Raw genomic sequence first — 17,396 nt, forward strand, 5'->3', positions numbered from 1 at the left:
TCCAAACAGGTGATCTCTTTCCTGCTCTGGGTGTGTTCTAATTTAAATGATAGCAGAGTTGTGAAATGCCGCCCAGTGTTGTGATTGTCCCTCCCTCATGAGCTTCTCATTTGGGTAGTTTACTTATGTTTTTGCTGCCTAGCAGTACAGAGTTCACACGAGTCAGTTAATGTATCCCATTGCTTACTTTGTAGTGATTGGTTTGCACATAAGTTAAGCAACTTGACCGTGTGAAAATGGATAATGTGATTAGCACTTCACATTCTTCTTCACTCCATTGACTTTCTTAGTTAACTTTCCCACCTCTCTACTGTATTACAAACATCAGGGGCTGTAATGGATTAATGAGTGCTTCCAATAACCACAGTATTTTTTGACAACTGTTCTGGGTGAGCACCCCCTTTTGTTTGTTAATTCTAGAAAATAAGAAATAATGATTAGAACATAAAAATAAAAGATGTATTTGGGATAATTCATTGACAAATATTACCATGAAAATCTTTCTAGTTTCTGGTGCAGATAAAATCACAATCATTAGTTCTGCAAGATATACAACAGTGTCTCTATTCCCACTATAGGTTTCTGATGTATTAACAGTCCAGACAGCCATTGTTCCTCCAGGTCCTTGCCAACCCCCTCGTCTAGCTGGCAAAGCCAAACTCAAGGAGTTAAATCTAATGTGGGGTAAGTTTCAACATCCTGACATTCAATAATTACATTAATAGCCTCACTAAAATAATGAAAAAAGGTTTAAAGCTCTCCGTAGGGAGTTATATACAAATATGTTACCCTCACTTTCTAAGTAGGCCATTCATATGGTGGCCTTTTGTCAGGCCCTTTGCTAAGCCATCATCTGACTTAGGGTAACTATTTTGCTCTTAATTTAAATGTAATTAAAGTGGATCCTCAATATGCAAATAACATTAACATAAACAGACAACAATTAAGGAAGTTGTTCCTCTGAATTTAACAGCTTCCAACCAAAACTGAAAATTACATTTTGGTTGGCATTTTGTGTTAAACATTAAATCAGAATATTGCTTACCAGGTATGTGGCATTACCCAATATCTGACACAGTGCGTCAATGCTGTATTATACTTGCTGGCTGTTTGAGGTTGCTAGACCACACACTGGCTGTATGATAAAAGCCAACCTCGGCAGGAACTAGGAAGGCTACTGCATGGACCACTGTAGTCATTGGGGGACTCTCCTCACTCCTTCCGCGGTAGGGTTATTCATACAGGCAGCGTATTGTCCATTGGCAAGTAGGAGAAAGAAGAGCAACACTAGACTGCGGGGGATTTGGGGGAACCAGCAGATTGAGTGCAATACCCGATCCTAAATTATGTGTATCTTCTGAAATATATTAAGTTTTAAGTGGGTTTATATTTTGAATCGCTTCTCTTTATCACACTTTTAATGCGTTTAGCTGCTTGTATAGAAGGCTGTGGACTGGCTGGCAAAAAAGCTATAATCATTATTAGTAGCACAGAAAGACAATATTATCCACTTAAACGTTGTATTAATGGACCCTATTCCTTTTTCTTGGTGCAGCACATTGATTTGAATACTGTCATTGCGTCTTGCTCTAAATGACTTTCTGTCCTTTTTCTAGATCCTCCATGCGTGGATGGTGGCTCGGCAGTAACATGTTACACTGTAGAGATGGCAAAATCTGAGCAAGAAGATCGCGGGGCGGTATACCAAGGCTCGGATGTAGAATGCACAGTGAGCAACCTGCTGCCTGGGCAGACTTATAGTTTCTGGATAAAAGCTACAAACAAAGCTGGGGTAATGTTTAATAAAAATGTGTTTACACTTAGATTATCCTCGTTTATTTTATTATAGCTCATTTTGTATTTTTGTTTTTTTTTATTGCCTTTTAGTGTGGACCGTATTCGGATGCATCTGAGTTCTGCACGGCACCTGGCCCTCCGGAAAGATGCAAAGTGCCGTTGGTGATCTGTAAGAGTGCAAACTGTGTGCTAACAAGCTGGGAAGTGAGTATGGGCGCACTGGGAGTGTACATTCCTTATGGAAATGTGTAATTATCATAGTTTTATGTAATATATAATGGTCCTATTCTTGTATCACTATTAGATGTGAGCTACAAATAACCAATAGCGTTACATTCAAAACCAAGATATTTTACCTTAATTGTTATAAGGTGAACATTTTATCTTGTGTCTTCATCACTTTAAATGCACTCTGGCCCCATTTGTTTTCCCTTTGTATTTGCCCAAGGTAGAGATTTAGAGCTGAGTGTAGAATAATGTGTATAATAGGACATGACATATGAGTTTCTAGTCTGCACACAGAGCTCTCCGGTCAGTAGATTGTTTGACTTTGTGTTCTCCCACAATAAAATAGCAATTGGGGCATGACCTGGTGGCAAGGGGTTGATGTTTTCTCATTGGGGGTTTGTCCAAAGTTTGGAGTCGTGAAAATGTGATATAGCCAGCAAAGAGGAGGCAGACAAAACTCCTTACATTTGCTCACAGCCGCCGGAATCATCATCCTCTATTTATATAGCGCCAACAGATTCTGCAGCACTTTACAATTGGTAACGAACGATAATAAAACAATACTGGGTAATACATACAGAGAGGTAAGATGGCTCGCAAGCTTACAATCTATGGGATAATGGTTTGATACACATGGGTAAGTGTTACATCATATTGCATATTTGTCCAACTAGAATACAAAAGTTGAAAAGTATTTAGTGGGCTGTATGATCAGTCCCACAACTATGTTGGTCAGAGGGTTGTTGTCTTGTGTTAGCTGTGTAGAGGGTGGTAATAGGGTAACCTAGGGGGTTCAAGAGGGTGTTTGAGGAAATGTTATAAGCTTGTCTGAAGAGGTGGGTTTTTAGAGAACACTTGAAGGTTTGAAGATTAGAGTAAAGTCTTCTTGTGTGAGGTAGGGAATTCCACAAAATGGGTGCAACTTGAAAAAAGTCCTGTAACCAAGAATGGGAGGAAGTGATGAGAGTGGAAGAGAGACGAAGATCTTGTGCAGAACGGAGGTGTTGAGTTGGGAGATATTTGAGACAAGTGAGGAGATGTATGTTGGTGCAATTTTGTTGATTGCCTTGTATGTTAGCAGAAGAATTTTATATTGGATCTGTTGAAAAGCAGGCAACCAATGTAGAGACTGACAGAGGGGCTCAGCAGAGGAAGAATGATTTGCAAGGAAAATCAATCTAGCCGCTGCTTGCAAAATAGATTGTAGGGGCTAGTGTCTGATTTTGGGAAGACCAGTAAAGAGGGAATTGCAATAGTCGATTTTGGAGATCATGAGTGCATGAATTAAAGTTTTTGCAGTGTCTTGTGTGAGATATGTATGTATTCTGGAAATGTTTTTTAGATGTATGCAGCATGTCGTAAATCTAGAGTTGATGTGGGGAACAAAGGATAGTTGTGAGTCAAGGATTACACCTAGGCAGGGAGCTTGCAGGGTGGGATTTATGGTCATGTTATCAACAGAAATAGAAATGTCAGGCAGGAAGCTTCTATTGGTAGTTGGGAATATTCTTAATTCTGTTTTTGAAAGATTGAGTTTGAGTTGGCGAGAGGACATCCAAGATGAAATGGCAGAAAGACAGTCAGTAACGCGGGACAGCACAGATGGTGAGAGGTCAGGAGAGGATAGATAGATAGATTTGTGTATCATCTGCATAGAGATGATACTGAAAGCCAAAGGAGCTTATTATCCTTTAGTGAAGAACAGTATAAAGCTATGTGCAGCATACGTTTTCTGCTGCACTAGGATAAAATCTGCAAAGAAACATTTTGAAGTCGGTGTCTATCACATGGTTGGGAAGTGGTTTTCTGGAATTACCAATGTTTGATTTATATACCCTCTCTTGGGAGACAGACGTTTATTGGAATTGTTTAAAGATGTAGCAAGCAGATCCTCTCAGTCAGCTGTTGCCTCTGAGGCTGAGGAGATAAAGCTCATCCGCTTATGTAGCTGCGTGGGGGTTTGTGGTTTTCTGCTTTGCCCAGTGTAGTAAGTCAGGAGCCCACAGGCTGCAAATAGTTTGGTTTAATTGATCCCAGTCACTGTTTTCCTGTAGTAGAGTGATACAGATGACGACAAGGAGCTGGATAAAACAAATACATTCTTCCTTACCCTTTATAAAGCCTTATTCCCCTGCTCTACACCATTTTATTTTGCTATTGCCCTACTCAGAAGATTGTGCCTTCTTATTTTTTTTTGGGCAGTTTGAGAGATAGCTTTGTCTGTCCTTGGAATGAGTGGCCTTTTGTTTCACTCCTGATATAGGGGTAGCTCACCCACACATATGAAGCCAGACAAGTGGACCCGTTTCTCTTGTCCCAGGTACTGCAGCGTCATGGCTGGAAGGGCTAAACATAAGCCATTTTTTTCCCCGGTCACCTTGTGATCCTGAGAAACCGTTCTGGGTGCCTGTGGTTGCGGAGTGAGAAATGTAAAGTGAGACAAATGTACTGTAGAGTGTTTTATTACAATAGGAGAGCTGTGAAGGCCTGTTGTTTACTCCAAGATGGTGGACTTCGGACACCAGCTACAATGGGACAAATATCAGCAATGGCATTTCCCTGTGAGACTCAAACTATAAGGTGCAGGATCGATGAGGGCACAGACAAGCGGGAAATTGTTGGGTGGACCCCTTCAGGACCCCAGAATTCTGGTGCAGACTCCCTGTTTGTTCTCTTTGATGGTCATAGTAAAGGGTTCGGATCCTGTCCTCCAAGTCAGTCGACCATTAGGAGAGCTAATACAGTTGTGGGGCTACTGGTGTCCTCCAGGCTTAAAGCACACTCAACCAAAATGGTTGGCTCCTCCTAGGAAGTGCGGCATGGGGTTTCAGTGGTCCAGGTTTGCAGAGCAGCCTCAAGGTGGCTGTTACTTTATTGACATCCCTTTTCAACTAGTAAAAGGCTTTGGGACATACCATTGTTTGTGTCCTCCTACTGCAGTTGGAGAAAAGGGAGGTTCTTACCCTTAAATATTGTTATCTGATGCTGTAGGTCTTTGTCCTCCACAGCTGCTATTGTCTTTTCAGTTTTCACCCCTTGCTTGGGAGAGGTGAATGGGAGGTAAGGTGAGGGAGCAGTTTACAAGGGAGAGGAGGAGGAGTTCTACTTACCTCATTGTAGTACAAAAATCCCTTGTTCCCTTGTTTTGCTAGTTTCCATTAATCGCCTTTATACTTTTTTTTCTGTTGAAATTTTTATTGTATACAATGTAACCAATAATGGATTGTAATGATCATATTTTTTGTTCCATATTCAGGTTCCTGGTTGTAATGGAGCAGAGATTACAGAGTACCGGTTAGAGTGGGGCAAGATGGAAGGGTGTATGCAAGTCATTTATAGTGGTTCTTCTTCAAGCTATGAAATAAAGGGACTTACACCAGCAACTACATATTACTGCCGAGTTCAGGTGTGTATAATAATACATATCTATTAAAATTGCCGTTTCCTTTGCATATTATCGACTTACCTTCACAAATGAACCACTGGGCTGATTATCTTTGTCTTTTCCAGGCTGTTAACATGGCTGGTACTGGGCTATTTGGAGACACTGCAGTCCTTACAACACCAGCGTCTGTTCCCGCTGCTGTATCTGTCCTACAGATTGTTGACGAGGAGCTCCTGGAGGCTCCTCTACCCTCGCCATCAGAGTGCCTTGCTCTCCAGTGGATAGAACCATGCTGTAATGGGTCAGAGATCACTGGGTACACCATAGAGTATGGGGAGAAGCATCAGATAACAGTGGACTGTGTCACAAGCTGTGTCCTCACAAATCTGCTCCCTGACCGCACTTACAGGTAACGCCAGCTGCCTGTCTAACCTATCTACCCAGCAGTGCTGTGAGTCGTGTATTTACTGAATATCTATTCTAATATTCTATTTGGTTTTTATTGGTAGACCAGATATATACGTTGGGCCATGTGATACAATATTTATGAATGTTGGAGAATGATTTATGTTAAAATTTTCATCAGCTATAATGAGGTGTACAGTGCTCAGGGCTTTCTTGTGAGAAAACATTTGTTTTCAGCACAGTAATGTATTTGAAGTTGCACGTTTAAGGATGGAAGCTATTTAATGAGCATTGCTGCTGAGAACGGTGGCTAAGTGTTTAGAACTTCTGACTCACAGCAACAGGGTCATGAGTTCGATTCCTAACCATGACCTTATCTGTGTGGAGTTTGTATGTTCTCCCCGTGTTTGCATGGGTTTCCTCCGGGTGCTCTGGTTCCCTCTCACAATTCAACTAGTAGGTGAATTGGCTGCTTTTAAATTGAACCTAGTTTGTCTGTATGTGTTAGGGAATTTAGACTGTACAGCGCTGTGGAATTAGTGGCGCTATATAAATAACTGATGATGGAAGTGAAATGTGCAGAGGAAAATATTTTTTTTTTTTTTTTTATATTCCAGAAACTGCACGTCATGATTACGTATAGGAATGTTTGTGTTCTAACTTTATATGTCACACTTTTCTAATTTAATAGGGATAACTATACATATCTGGTCTAGGACTGATAAATAATAAAGTTGGTTTCTGGTTTCCATAATGAGACATTTGTTGCATTTATTATGCCAAGTTGTATTTTATAGTACTGTATATTTCAGTGGTTCTCGTTTATTTTTCTAGAATACGAATTCAGGCCATAAACAGCTTAGGAGCAGGTCCTTTCAGCCCATCTATTAAAGCCAAAACAAAACCACCGCCTCCCAACCCTCCCCACCTGGAATGTGTGGTCTTCAGTCACCAGAGCCTTAAGTTAAAGTGGGGAGATGGATCCAGCAAAGCTTTAGCCACAGAAACATCACTGTACAATCTACAAATGGAGGATAAACTCAGCAGGTGAGCATGCCAATGATTGGGAAAGCATTACAGTTGATTAATGGGTAATTCATACATCCCCTTGAATGTCCATTAGGTGTAAGTGGTTACTGTTTACCAGACTCACTTTACCAGGCATCAATCATAGTCTCAGTTAATGGACAAAGAAGCCACTAATTAATCTTGTAGAGATCCGGTTATGTTTGTTACTTTCTGCATGTTGGAGTTGTGCTTTTCCCACTAAGTTGTCAGTGTGCAAGTCCATCAACAATTTCCACCGGGTTCCTCTGCATTTTAAATAGCCAACACTGCCTGAGAGATGCTATTAAAACAAAAGAAAACTGATCTTTCTTGTTATAACTGTATATTGCCAATTGGATGAGTACTGTGCTCAAGTCAATAGCGGGGAAAGTCTGAGAAAACCAATCATGACCAATTCTTTCATACAGTTACATGGGTCTCATTGCTGTTAGAGTTTGTCAGCTCAGGGGCACATTTAGTAATAACTTTATAATCACACTTATGTTGCCAAACTGACCATTTTTGTTTATTCAAATGTTGTTTCCTTTTGTGAAGGTTTTCTACCATCTACAATGGACCGTGTCATACATACAAGGTGCAGAGACTAAATGAATCGACTACATACAACTTCAGAATCCAGGCATACAATGAAGCAGGAGAAGGACCGTTTTCCGAAGTTTACAGTTTTGCTACAACCAAATCTCTGCCTGCGGCATTAAAAGGTAGGTGTTGGGCAGCTTTAATGCCTGTTATGTAGCCTCTTCTAGGACATCTCTACCTTCCTGTAACTGTTTCTGTAGAGGCCTCCACGGTGTAATCATCCACTTTCAAACAAGTAATTAACCATTGTTATAGAAGGAAGCAGTCATGTAGGCTCTCCCTCCTAAATAGGGAGCACGGGCAGGGCGCCTGTAGGCACGCAGGGGCGGGGCGCTTGTGGGGGCATGCACGGGTGGGTCTGTTGGAAAGTACAGCACTGGACTACTTTCACCCCTTACGTTAATGTGCACAGAAGGGGCACTCGGTGTCAGCCCTGGATGCTGTCTTTGCCAAGAAGTGAGTTTATGGTGCTGTATACCTCATCCTTTTCCTTTTGAAAAACACTTGAGGACTCTACAGAATGTGTGATCATGACAAATTTAAATTTTACCATAGAACTATGCCTCCACTTTCAACCATTATTGTATGCAAGTTCCACAGTGTTACAGAAATGGCAATCATGCTGACCTTTCTCATCTTCCCTTCCAGCACCCAAAGTGCAACAGATTGATAACAACTTGTGTGAAGTATCTTGGGAGCCTCTGCAACCGATGAGGGGAGATGCAATTGTTTACATCCTTCAGCTAACCAATGGGAGAGAGGTCGATCAGGTGCTTTTTCTAAAACGTCTTCTTTTAAAATAAATGTTTAATTCCCCCAAGTACTTATATATTTATACACATGAACTGGAGCTGTAATTGTGTTTGCTCTGTCAAGTTAAATAAATTGGATATTGCCCTCCTTAATTCATATGATATGGATATGTGAAGAGGAAGAGCAGGAGGATGTAGGTAGAGTGCAGGTCGCAAAAATCCACGAAGACTTATAATATTTGTAATAAAGTGCAGTGGGGGGTAAAATACACCCATTTTCCTAATCACTCAAGTGATATCAGAACTCACTGTTTATACAGATTTACAGGACTTATTTATATAGTAACATCACATTTTTATTCTTTATCAATACACTCTTTTAGAACAGTACTCTCATTTGCCAACCTTTTTTGGAAAAAAATGGTACAAAACTGAAATGGGAAATCCAGGCCCTAACATTTTAAAGAAAAATAGTGCCCCAAATTGCCACACTGTTGTTTATTTTTTTTTTCAAATCATGTGTTTTTTATTGGAAGATTTTTATAACATAAATAAAAATTATAACAAAAAACAAACAAACTGACATATGGTATGCTAACAAGTATTTGGTAATCTAATCAATGAATTGATGTATTAGTTTTCCAGTTATCTTAATAAAACAATGTCATAATTTTAGGCCAATGTCATTTAAAAAAATCCTGAGACATGACAGGATCTCTTTTCTCAGTGATTACAGAATATATTAAGTAATTTGTCAGTGTATTTAGTAAAGCTGCAAAAAACAAATGCATAAAGCGGCGCACTGTCACACGTAACGTTATAAGTACAGCGGTTTTACACACCTAGTAGTCTGGTGTAATTACATAAGTGACCTAAAGGGCAATAGCCGCCTTCACAATCCACTATAGCCACACACACAACTATTGGGCAGTTTTAATGTGGTGCTGATGTAGGGGGAAATATATCACAGATAAAAAAAAAAAAAAAATAGTATGTCCGTTATGCATGTTTACATCAGTGGTAATAACCTTGTGATGAATCCACCAATCTGCATTCTGCACAGAGCATTTCTGTTAGCAATGATGATAAAAACCAATCACACAAGATATGTATTTTCTTTGTATCAGTGATTTAAGTAAGAGAAGCAACTCAATCTGTTTTTCTTCTGTTTTGTGTTTTAATATCTTTATTTTCTAAAGAGTACTACAGGCAATAGTTTATTATTATTTATTATTATTATCTTTGACTTATAACACATTTATTATATAGTTACATTAATTTCCAAAACTGTCTTTATACTTATATTGTATATATACATTTATTCATATATTCAAATCAAGTAAACTACTAGTTTGATGACCGAACACATGTCTTTGCTTCCCATTACTTATCCAACATAGAGTGTAAGCTGATCAGTCTGTAAACCACATATTGTCTGTGGCCGGGGTAGATCATCATCATCATCACCATTTATTTATATAGCGCCACTGATTCCGCAGCGCTGTACAGAGAACTCATTCACATCAGTCCCTTCCCCATTGGAGCTTACAGTCTAAATCCCCTAACATACACACACACACACACACACACACACACACACACACACACACACACACACACACACACACACACACACACACAGGCAGAGAGAGAGACCAGGGTCAAGTTTGATAGCAGCCAATTAACCTACCAGTATGTTTTTGGAGTGTGGGTGGAAACCGGAGCACCCGGAGGAAACCCACGCAAACACGGGGAGAACATACAAACTCCACACAGATAAGGCCATGGTCGGGAATTGAACTCATGACCCCAGTGCTGTGGGGCAGAAGTGCTAACCACTAGGCCGCCGTGCTGCCCCATGTTCTTATGTATTACGCTGTTTAACATTCCTTTAATGTTGTACTGTACCCCTAGCAGCCCCATTTAAGAATTTACCATTGGTGCTTAAATACACATTGTTACAAATAGTGATTATTAATGTCCCTATAATGAAATATTGTGGAGAGAAACATCCATCACCAGATGTATCAAACTCTGTATTTGTTTTAACCACAGTTTTTCCTCTTGCCCAGGTATACAAAGGAACGGACACCTCATACACTTTTGCAAACTTTCAAACAAACTGTGAATACCGGTTTAGAGTTTGTGCCGGGCGGCAATACCAAGATTCCAATGGATTACAAGAGTTGTGTGGCCCTTACAGCCCAAGCACCACATTCTCATCTCAAAGACAAGAGTTGGATCTGCCATGTTCTAATGCTGCTTTGGAGGCCACAAGAAGCAAGAGGAAGCCTCTCAGCGACGAGCAGTTTGCCATCTTGCTCCTCATGATGTTTGCTGTCGTAGCATTTCTTTTTGCTGTTGTCATCCAGTACTTTGTAATTAAGTAGATTTTAAGTGCCCTGTTCCCAAGATTATCCGTACAGTTTCTTTTTTCAATATTTATGTTTAATTATTCTAATTAAATTTATAGATGGAAATGATTGTATTATATATAAGTGCATTTCCATTCTTGCTGCTCACTCATCGAGAGGCTGGATTAGCAGAATCCTCCTGTATGTGGAACGTAAAACATCATGAAACTCCTAGAAAGGGAACTTAAATCCTGTGTTTCTAGGGCCATGATGTTAACTGCCTTAATACACTCAAAGGTCAAGACGGTGCTGTTCATTTATGTAATGGATCATTTGCTTTAAAAGCGTGTCCTTTTTGTTTAAATGTTCAGCTTTGTATGTGGTAGCTCACGAAAGGATTGTTTGTTACACAAGTGTATGTTTCTGTTTTCACACTGACCTGTGGTCTTAGTGGATAAGAGTAGCTGAATCACAAATTGCACCTTCGTAGAATAAGACTTGGTAACACTCAAAAAAAACAAAAACTTGTAAAAACGTGGTTGATTTTTAACAGCCCGTTCCTATTGGGATATAACAGTCACCAGCTCACATGTTGTAGCCTTCACTGCCAGGATTTTTTTTTTCGTTCCCATAGGAAGAGCTGCACATGTGTTTACAGATATTTTCGTTAGCTGGGTCCAAATAAAAAGCCAAACACAATACAACAGGTTTTTTTCAGGCAAACTATGGCCCACAACAAATAGGCATGGAGAGTGCTTTGTGCTGCGAATGCATTAAGTTGGCCATGCCCCTTTAAACTGACCCTTGTAAGATTATCCAGACGTGCATTTTTAAAATGTTAATTTTAAGGCGTTTTATTCATTGGCTCTCTGCAAAGGACTTGTGTGACAACAGGTATTGCTGATTTGCTTTTTAAATAATATTTCCAACAACGAAAAATAAGCGAATTAATTTGCCATGAATCCCGGTTTGGTTATTGTGTTAACCCTAAAATAATTCTTGTACGCAGCAGGACCTGAATATGGGGCTTGTTGTGCTAGCGCGATGTTCCTGAACATCACTTGTGTTTTATAGTAAGTAAAATCCCGTTGTGTCTTTTATTGTCGGTGCAGGGTGCAGCAGGCGGCCACTAATACAGATTATTACATGAAAAAAGGGAATTAAAACATTTTCTTGTTGGTGCACAATTGTCAAATCCTGTTTTACATAGGGTAAAAGTTTAGTTTATTTGACGGTTTATGATTTGTCAGTGAGAGGTGTATAAATGCGGGAAGTATTTGAAAGCTTTTAAGATAATTACAAAGAGCTGTGATTATTGAATTGAAGTAATGATGTGATGTCCTATGGGAAGTGAATACGAGTAGTTTGAACAGCTGCCTCTGGATATAGTGGCAATTTTTTCTGAAGCACCGTTATTTGGGTTCTGTAACCCATAGCAACTAGATATTGGCCTTAATTTTGTCCTAGAAAATGGGTTAGAATTGAATTGGTTGCTATGGGTTACAGCAAGTGTGCAGTGTCCCTTTCTTACATGTTTTCCAATCAAAAATATATTCAGTTATGTAGCAAGTGTACTTCTTACCTGCCAAAACACCTTGCATCAATATGTTATACTGTCAGGTGGCCATTATTGAATAGTCTTTGAAAATACATATAGGGTATACAAATTAAGTCTTTTCCAAACTCAACTTTACTCTGGACTAAGAAAAGTGGGAAATGTTTCTGAAAGAGCTACAGAGAAAAATGTCACATGGAGACCATAAAATATTAGCGTAGAAAATGACTCCATAGCATTAAATGAAGCACACAACATTTATAAATCACAGATGTGGAGCAAAATGTAGAATCTACATTGTTAGAATTATGCTGCTTCTATAAATTGTTTGAGATGTGTCTTCTGTTTTCTTCCCCTCTTCCATGTGTGTTTATAGTATTGTGACATTTTCATATAGTGCAGCTGTTTATTACAAATGTTCCCCACTGTGTATTCTTACAAGCAGAGGTAAAAATGATTTCTTACCGTTTATTTGTATAGCTACCACCATATTACGCAGGGCTTTCCAGAGAATATTGAACCATTCACATTACACCCAGACACACTCCCACAAAGTAAAGTGAATCAGTAACGTAGCAAGACAAAAACATTTTTATTTGCCTAACCTTGAAATAAAATGTATGTCTGCCTCTATAAAACTTTCTTTTTTTTACAGAACATTTCTGTAAATTAAAACACTGTGAAAGCATTTTCTGAGTTAACACTGTAAACAATAGGTCAAATCTATGTTGCAGAATACGCAATGAGTGGCATTGTGTACTCTGCAAGTCTTTTTTCATTGTTGGCCGTTGAGCTCTGAATATGTGTAATGTACATGTGTAAGTTTAAATGTACTGCTTGTATTTGTTTTATAGACCTGTATTACTGAACAGTTTTATAGAGGTAGTCCAGTGGGGGGGGGGGGGGGGGGTTTGATGGGTGAATAAACAGGTTTTCTTTTTGGATGTTGCTAGCTTTGTAAGTAATATGTCTTAGTTGAAATGTGGACAAAACAACAAAAATGATAACGTGTTGCCTTTTATAAATTAGCCATTTAAATATACGTCGATTTGACACCAAAAAGATAGGAACTGTTAAATTTGTAACGATATTGCTACTTCTGCGTGACACACCATCCTTTTTAGACATAGGTGCCTTGTAAAGAGTCTAAATTTAATACAGTAGACTTTGTGTCTTTTCCGTTTTACGGACAAATTGCGGAATTTCATTTCCAACTACTCTGCGAAATTGCAGAACTTTCAATTTGCACAATCATTATAAAAGAGAAACTTGGGATGTATTTGAATTGGTTTGTTAAATAATTGGACTGCAAAAGACGTTAGACTAAAAAGGCATTCATAGGCTTCCAGACAAAATGCAGTGTGCACTATACAAGTTGTAATGATGGCTCTTCATATTCCCATCTCCAGTCTAATCTCCAATAATTATGTCTAAAACGCTTGCATAAAACTGTCACACATGAAACGGTGGTCACTTGCTGCAAGCCTCTAGTCCATGGGGCAGGCTTTTGATGCTGTAATCTTTAATTATGTGAGACAATGGTGCCATTGCTCTGTCTGGTAATATGCGATTGCCTTTTTTTTTTGTTTGTTTTGTAAAGTTTTTATTACAAAGTTGGAAATTTAAATCAACAGTTTTAAAATGAAGCTATTCCATACTGTATAGTAAGAGTTAGTTACAAACATGTTTACGTAAATACCAGATATGTCAAATATATTAGATTTGAAGTTTCAGATCTAACCCTTGATAGAATGGTATTTCAAACGATTAATATTATTAGCCATTTTGTCCGTTCTTCAATATACCAGTGGTTGTCTAATTCCACCAGAAATGCAGTTGACTATAGCTGTGACTTAAGTTACACCCGTTGCTACAAAGCAGATTATTCACATCTCGCATATCTCTAGTCAAGCAGGCAAGCTAATATAAAGTGCGCCTCTTGCCCAATCACAGTGGGCGCGGACAAATATGGACCTGTATTCCTAAGAATACAGACAGCCTAGCAACTACCCAATAACATTGCTAATCTTATTGAGTTGATGGGCTGATTATTGGTTCAGCACAGAAGTGACCGTCTCCACTGTGTATAGGGGAGAGACACTCTTATGAATAAATATATATATATATATTTATTTATAAAGAGAGCTAACATAATGTATTGCATGGCATGTACAGCTGGTCGCCATCAGCTGGCTATTTGTATACTTTGCATTTAAGCGTTGTCATTGTTTCATTTTCCATATTTTTATTGCAATATGCCAAGCTTGTTCCGTTGCTTTCACCACTGTGGTATAATCGGCCTTACAACCTCCTTTCTCTGTATCTGGACTTTATATCTATACCCAACTTTTGACCTGCTTTTGCATTTCACTTATGTGTTACAAAATCTAAATTTCTGTGCTACTTAAGAATATATTGCAGCACTTTCTGAAAAAGCACAGATTTATCTTTATGGAGGAAAAAAAAAAGTGCATTTATTATAAATGTTACACTATTTGGCTCAAAGTGAGCAAATGTTTTTATACTGTCTATAATCTAAAAAAAAGTTAAAAGAAAAGTAAAACCGCACGTTTTTTTTTTTTTTTTTTTATGAGATGCCCATATTATGTATTATCTACTAACCTAAATATTTTTACATATAAGATGTTTTTTGTAAGAAGTTTTCGTGCTGAAAATATAAATATATATAAATATACATTCCATCACTTTATATTTGAGAGGTTTTTTTTTTTTCTTTTATCTCACAATGTAAGTTTTTGGTTATTTAGGATACTTTATATCTGATTTAAACAGTTTACAACTGTGTGAGCATAATTTGCATTGTTTTTAAATCATTGTGTTTTTGACGGCAAATAACGGTCCATATTAGGAGATAACCCTCCTCTAAGTCTTTTTTTCTTTTTTTTTTTTTTTTTTTTTTGCAGATTAAAAAACAAATTACACTTCAACAATGAAAATATTTGTAGGCAAATATTGTAGTGTTGAGATTTATTGTGTGAAATATTTGTCAAATTCTTGGATCAGTCACGTTGAATTATCTACCTTTTGCAGTTGGGCAAAATGTACGCTAAAATTCTGTATTCATGTATAAGAATGATGATACATATTAGTCTTTATATGTATTGCTCTGGTTTGTGTCAATCATCTATGAATATTTCTGCATATCATTTCATTTATGACTATTTTATAGAGACGTGTATTGCCACTTTCTTTACAATAGATGTATGGTGCATACAAAAATACCTTTTTTCTCCCCACAAATATATTCTTTTGTATGATATTTTATTTATTTTCATTTAAGAGGTCATGAAAAGTGTAAGGTTTGAATGTATGTTTTAACCTGTAGCAAAAAAATAATGGTCTCTGTGAAAATCACTTCAATTTTATGTAACGCTTTACTGGCCCTACTACGATGCAAGGAACGGGTTCAGCACATTTTGTAGACGTCTGTGTGTGTAAGTCTATGCATATGTTTTTGTACACACGTAAGTCTAACTAGGCTACAGGTAGAGATAAGCGAAATGTCACGCCAATCAAATTTTGATATGGAACCAGGGGTGTGAAGTTCCGGCAACTACAATCCAAATTTAGTTTCGCCATGTACCAGTAAATTTGAATTTCATGGCATTTATAGTCTCTGAATAGAGCTGGGGTGGATGACCGTTCATTCATTCTGCTGTGTATTGTGGTTGTGGTAGGGCTGGGAACACTTGCCAAATTCTACCGGCGAAACGCGCAAAATGTTACAGCCAAAAGCGAAACTAGATGACTATTTCGCTCATCTCTAACTACAGGCATGTTTACATCTTATTCCATTTTATTCTATTTACACACCATTCATGTTATGTAGAAATGACTCTCCATTGCCAAAGGATTTTTATTTTTCAGAAAACACATGTTTGAGAACTCACCTGAAGCATTAAAAACAACTTCCATGTATGTTACATATTACAACATATATTTTGATTTTTTATTTTTTATTTTTCATTTTTAGCAGACATATTTTTTAAAGTGATCATAATTATTCAGAAAATAAATTACAGCTTTTCAATTTACTGATTAAGTTAGCACACTGCCATTCATTTATACTTTATATCTATGGCCATATTTATTAGGGGAGAAGCTGGGATATATAACGTAATAGCTCTGTTTTACTAGAAGATCGTTTTACAAAAATATTCTTGCAGTAAGTACGGAGCCTGAAATGGTCCCATTTTTACCTTCTTAAATATGGTTTACTGCTATTTTACCATTTAATTACATTCCAGACTCATGTACTTTAGCGGTGTTCTTGTTAGAAATACGTTGCTTTGTATTTTCATTGTAATTCGAGGGGTCTTCTACAATATAAGATTACCTTGCTTATGTATTACTAAATTGTTACTATGAAATAGATAATATATTTAATGTCTAATAAAAAGTATAAAAAAGGTTGTAGGAGAGTTTGCTTTTTCAATTCTAATTCTGTAATTTCCTTGGGGGGGGGGGGGGGGGTTGTTGTTTTTTTTTGTTGTTTTTTTAAATAGATGATGTGTTTATATCTTCCCTGAATTGGTTATTGGAGCTGCTGTAGAAACTTTTAGTACAGAACATTCAGAGCTGTTATTAATAATGTATACATTTTTCTATTTTCCTGGGTAGACCTGACCAAACACAAAACTTTTAATGAACACATCTTTGGGTCTCGAGTCATAAATATGCATCCTACAGTCACTCATTTCCTACAGTCACTTAAAGAGATCATAATTATTATGATTAAATAATTTAAAGAGAAAGGACAGACAGGTAAAAAAAAATGTAAATATGTTTTTAAATTTAGTGTATGTTAGGAATGGTACTTCAAATTATGGGAAAAGCTCTAAACAGATGCAGGAGTATTGCTGACCCTCTATGGTAAAGAAATAAGCATATAATAACTATCTTTACTGACCATATGAAATGCAGTTCTTTTCTTATTTAGGCATAGCAAAAATAATTATTCATAGGGCATCATTAAGAAAGCCACGTATACATGTTTAGATAATATATTGCAATAAATATTTGTAAAGCAGCTGGAAAAGTGTAATACTAACGTTTGTGTTAAGAGTGTGGATTATCACATAAAGGCAAACTCTAAAAACAGTGGGGTGGGGCCATATATGACATGTAACTACACACAAAAACAGTGCTGTAACCCTTGGCATACAGTCAGATTCTGCCACTCTTCTGGAACGGTTTACAAAATAAATGCAGATTTACATTCTTTGTAGCAATAATAATTCTTAAAAGCTTAA

General features: G+C 37.7%; 1 protein-coding gene across 4 annotated transcripts in view; it reads left to right on the forward strand.

The window, feature by feature from the left end:
* LOC142102367 (fibronectin type-III domain-containing protein 3A-like) overlaps nucleotides 1–16,322 on the forward strand; it is a 79,800-nt gene extending 63,478 nt beyond the window's left edge. For all 4 annotated transcript variants that reach the window (XM_075187202.1, XM_075187201.1, XM_075187204.1 and 1 more), the window contains 9 exons: nucleotides 579–684; nucleotides 1,617–1,792; nucleotides 1,888–2,001; nucleotides 5,282–5,431; nucleotides 5,536–5,819; nucleotides 6,650–6,862; nucleotides 7,418–7,584; nucleotides 8,111–8,232; nucleotides 10,287–16,322. In XM_075187202.1, coding sequence (XP_075043303.1) covers nucleotides 579–684; nucleotides 1,617–1,792; nucleotides 1,888–2,001; nucleotides 5,282–5,431; nucleotides 5,536–5,819; nucleotides 6,650–6,862; nucleotides 7,418–7,584; nucleotides 8,111–8,232; nucleotides 10,287–10,604 — 1,650 coding nt within the window. In that variant the 3' untranslated portion in view covers nucleotides 10,605–16,322. The remainder of the gene's footprint in view (nucleotides 1–578; nucleotides 685–1,616; nucleotides 1,793–1,887; nucleotides 2,002–5,281; nucleotides 5,432–5,535; nucleotides 5,820–6,649; nucleotides 6,863–7,417; nucleotides 7,585–8,110; nucleotides 8,233–10,286) is intronic.
* Nucleotides 16,323–17,396: the final 1,074 nt, after the last annotated feature.

This window comes from Mixophyes fleayi, chromosome 9 (genome assembly GCF_038048845.1).
Source record: "Mixophyes fleayi isolate aMixFle1 chromosome 9, aMixFle1.hap1, whole genome shotgun sequence".
NCBI lineage: Eukaryota > Metazoa > Chordata > Amphibia > Anura > Limnodynastidae > Mixophyes > Mixophyes fleayi.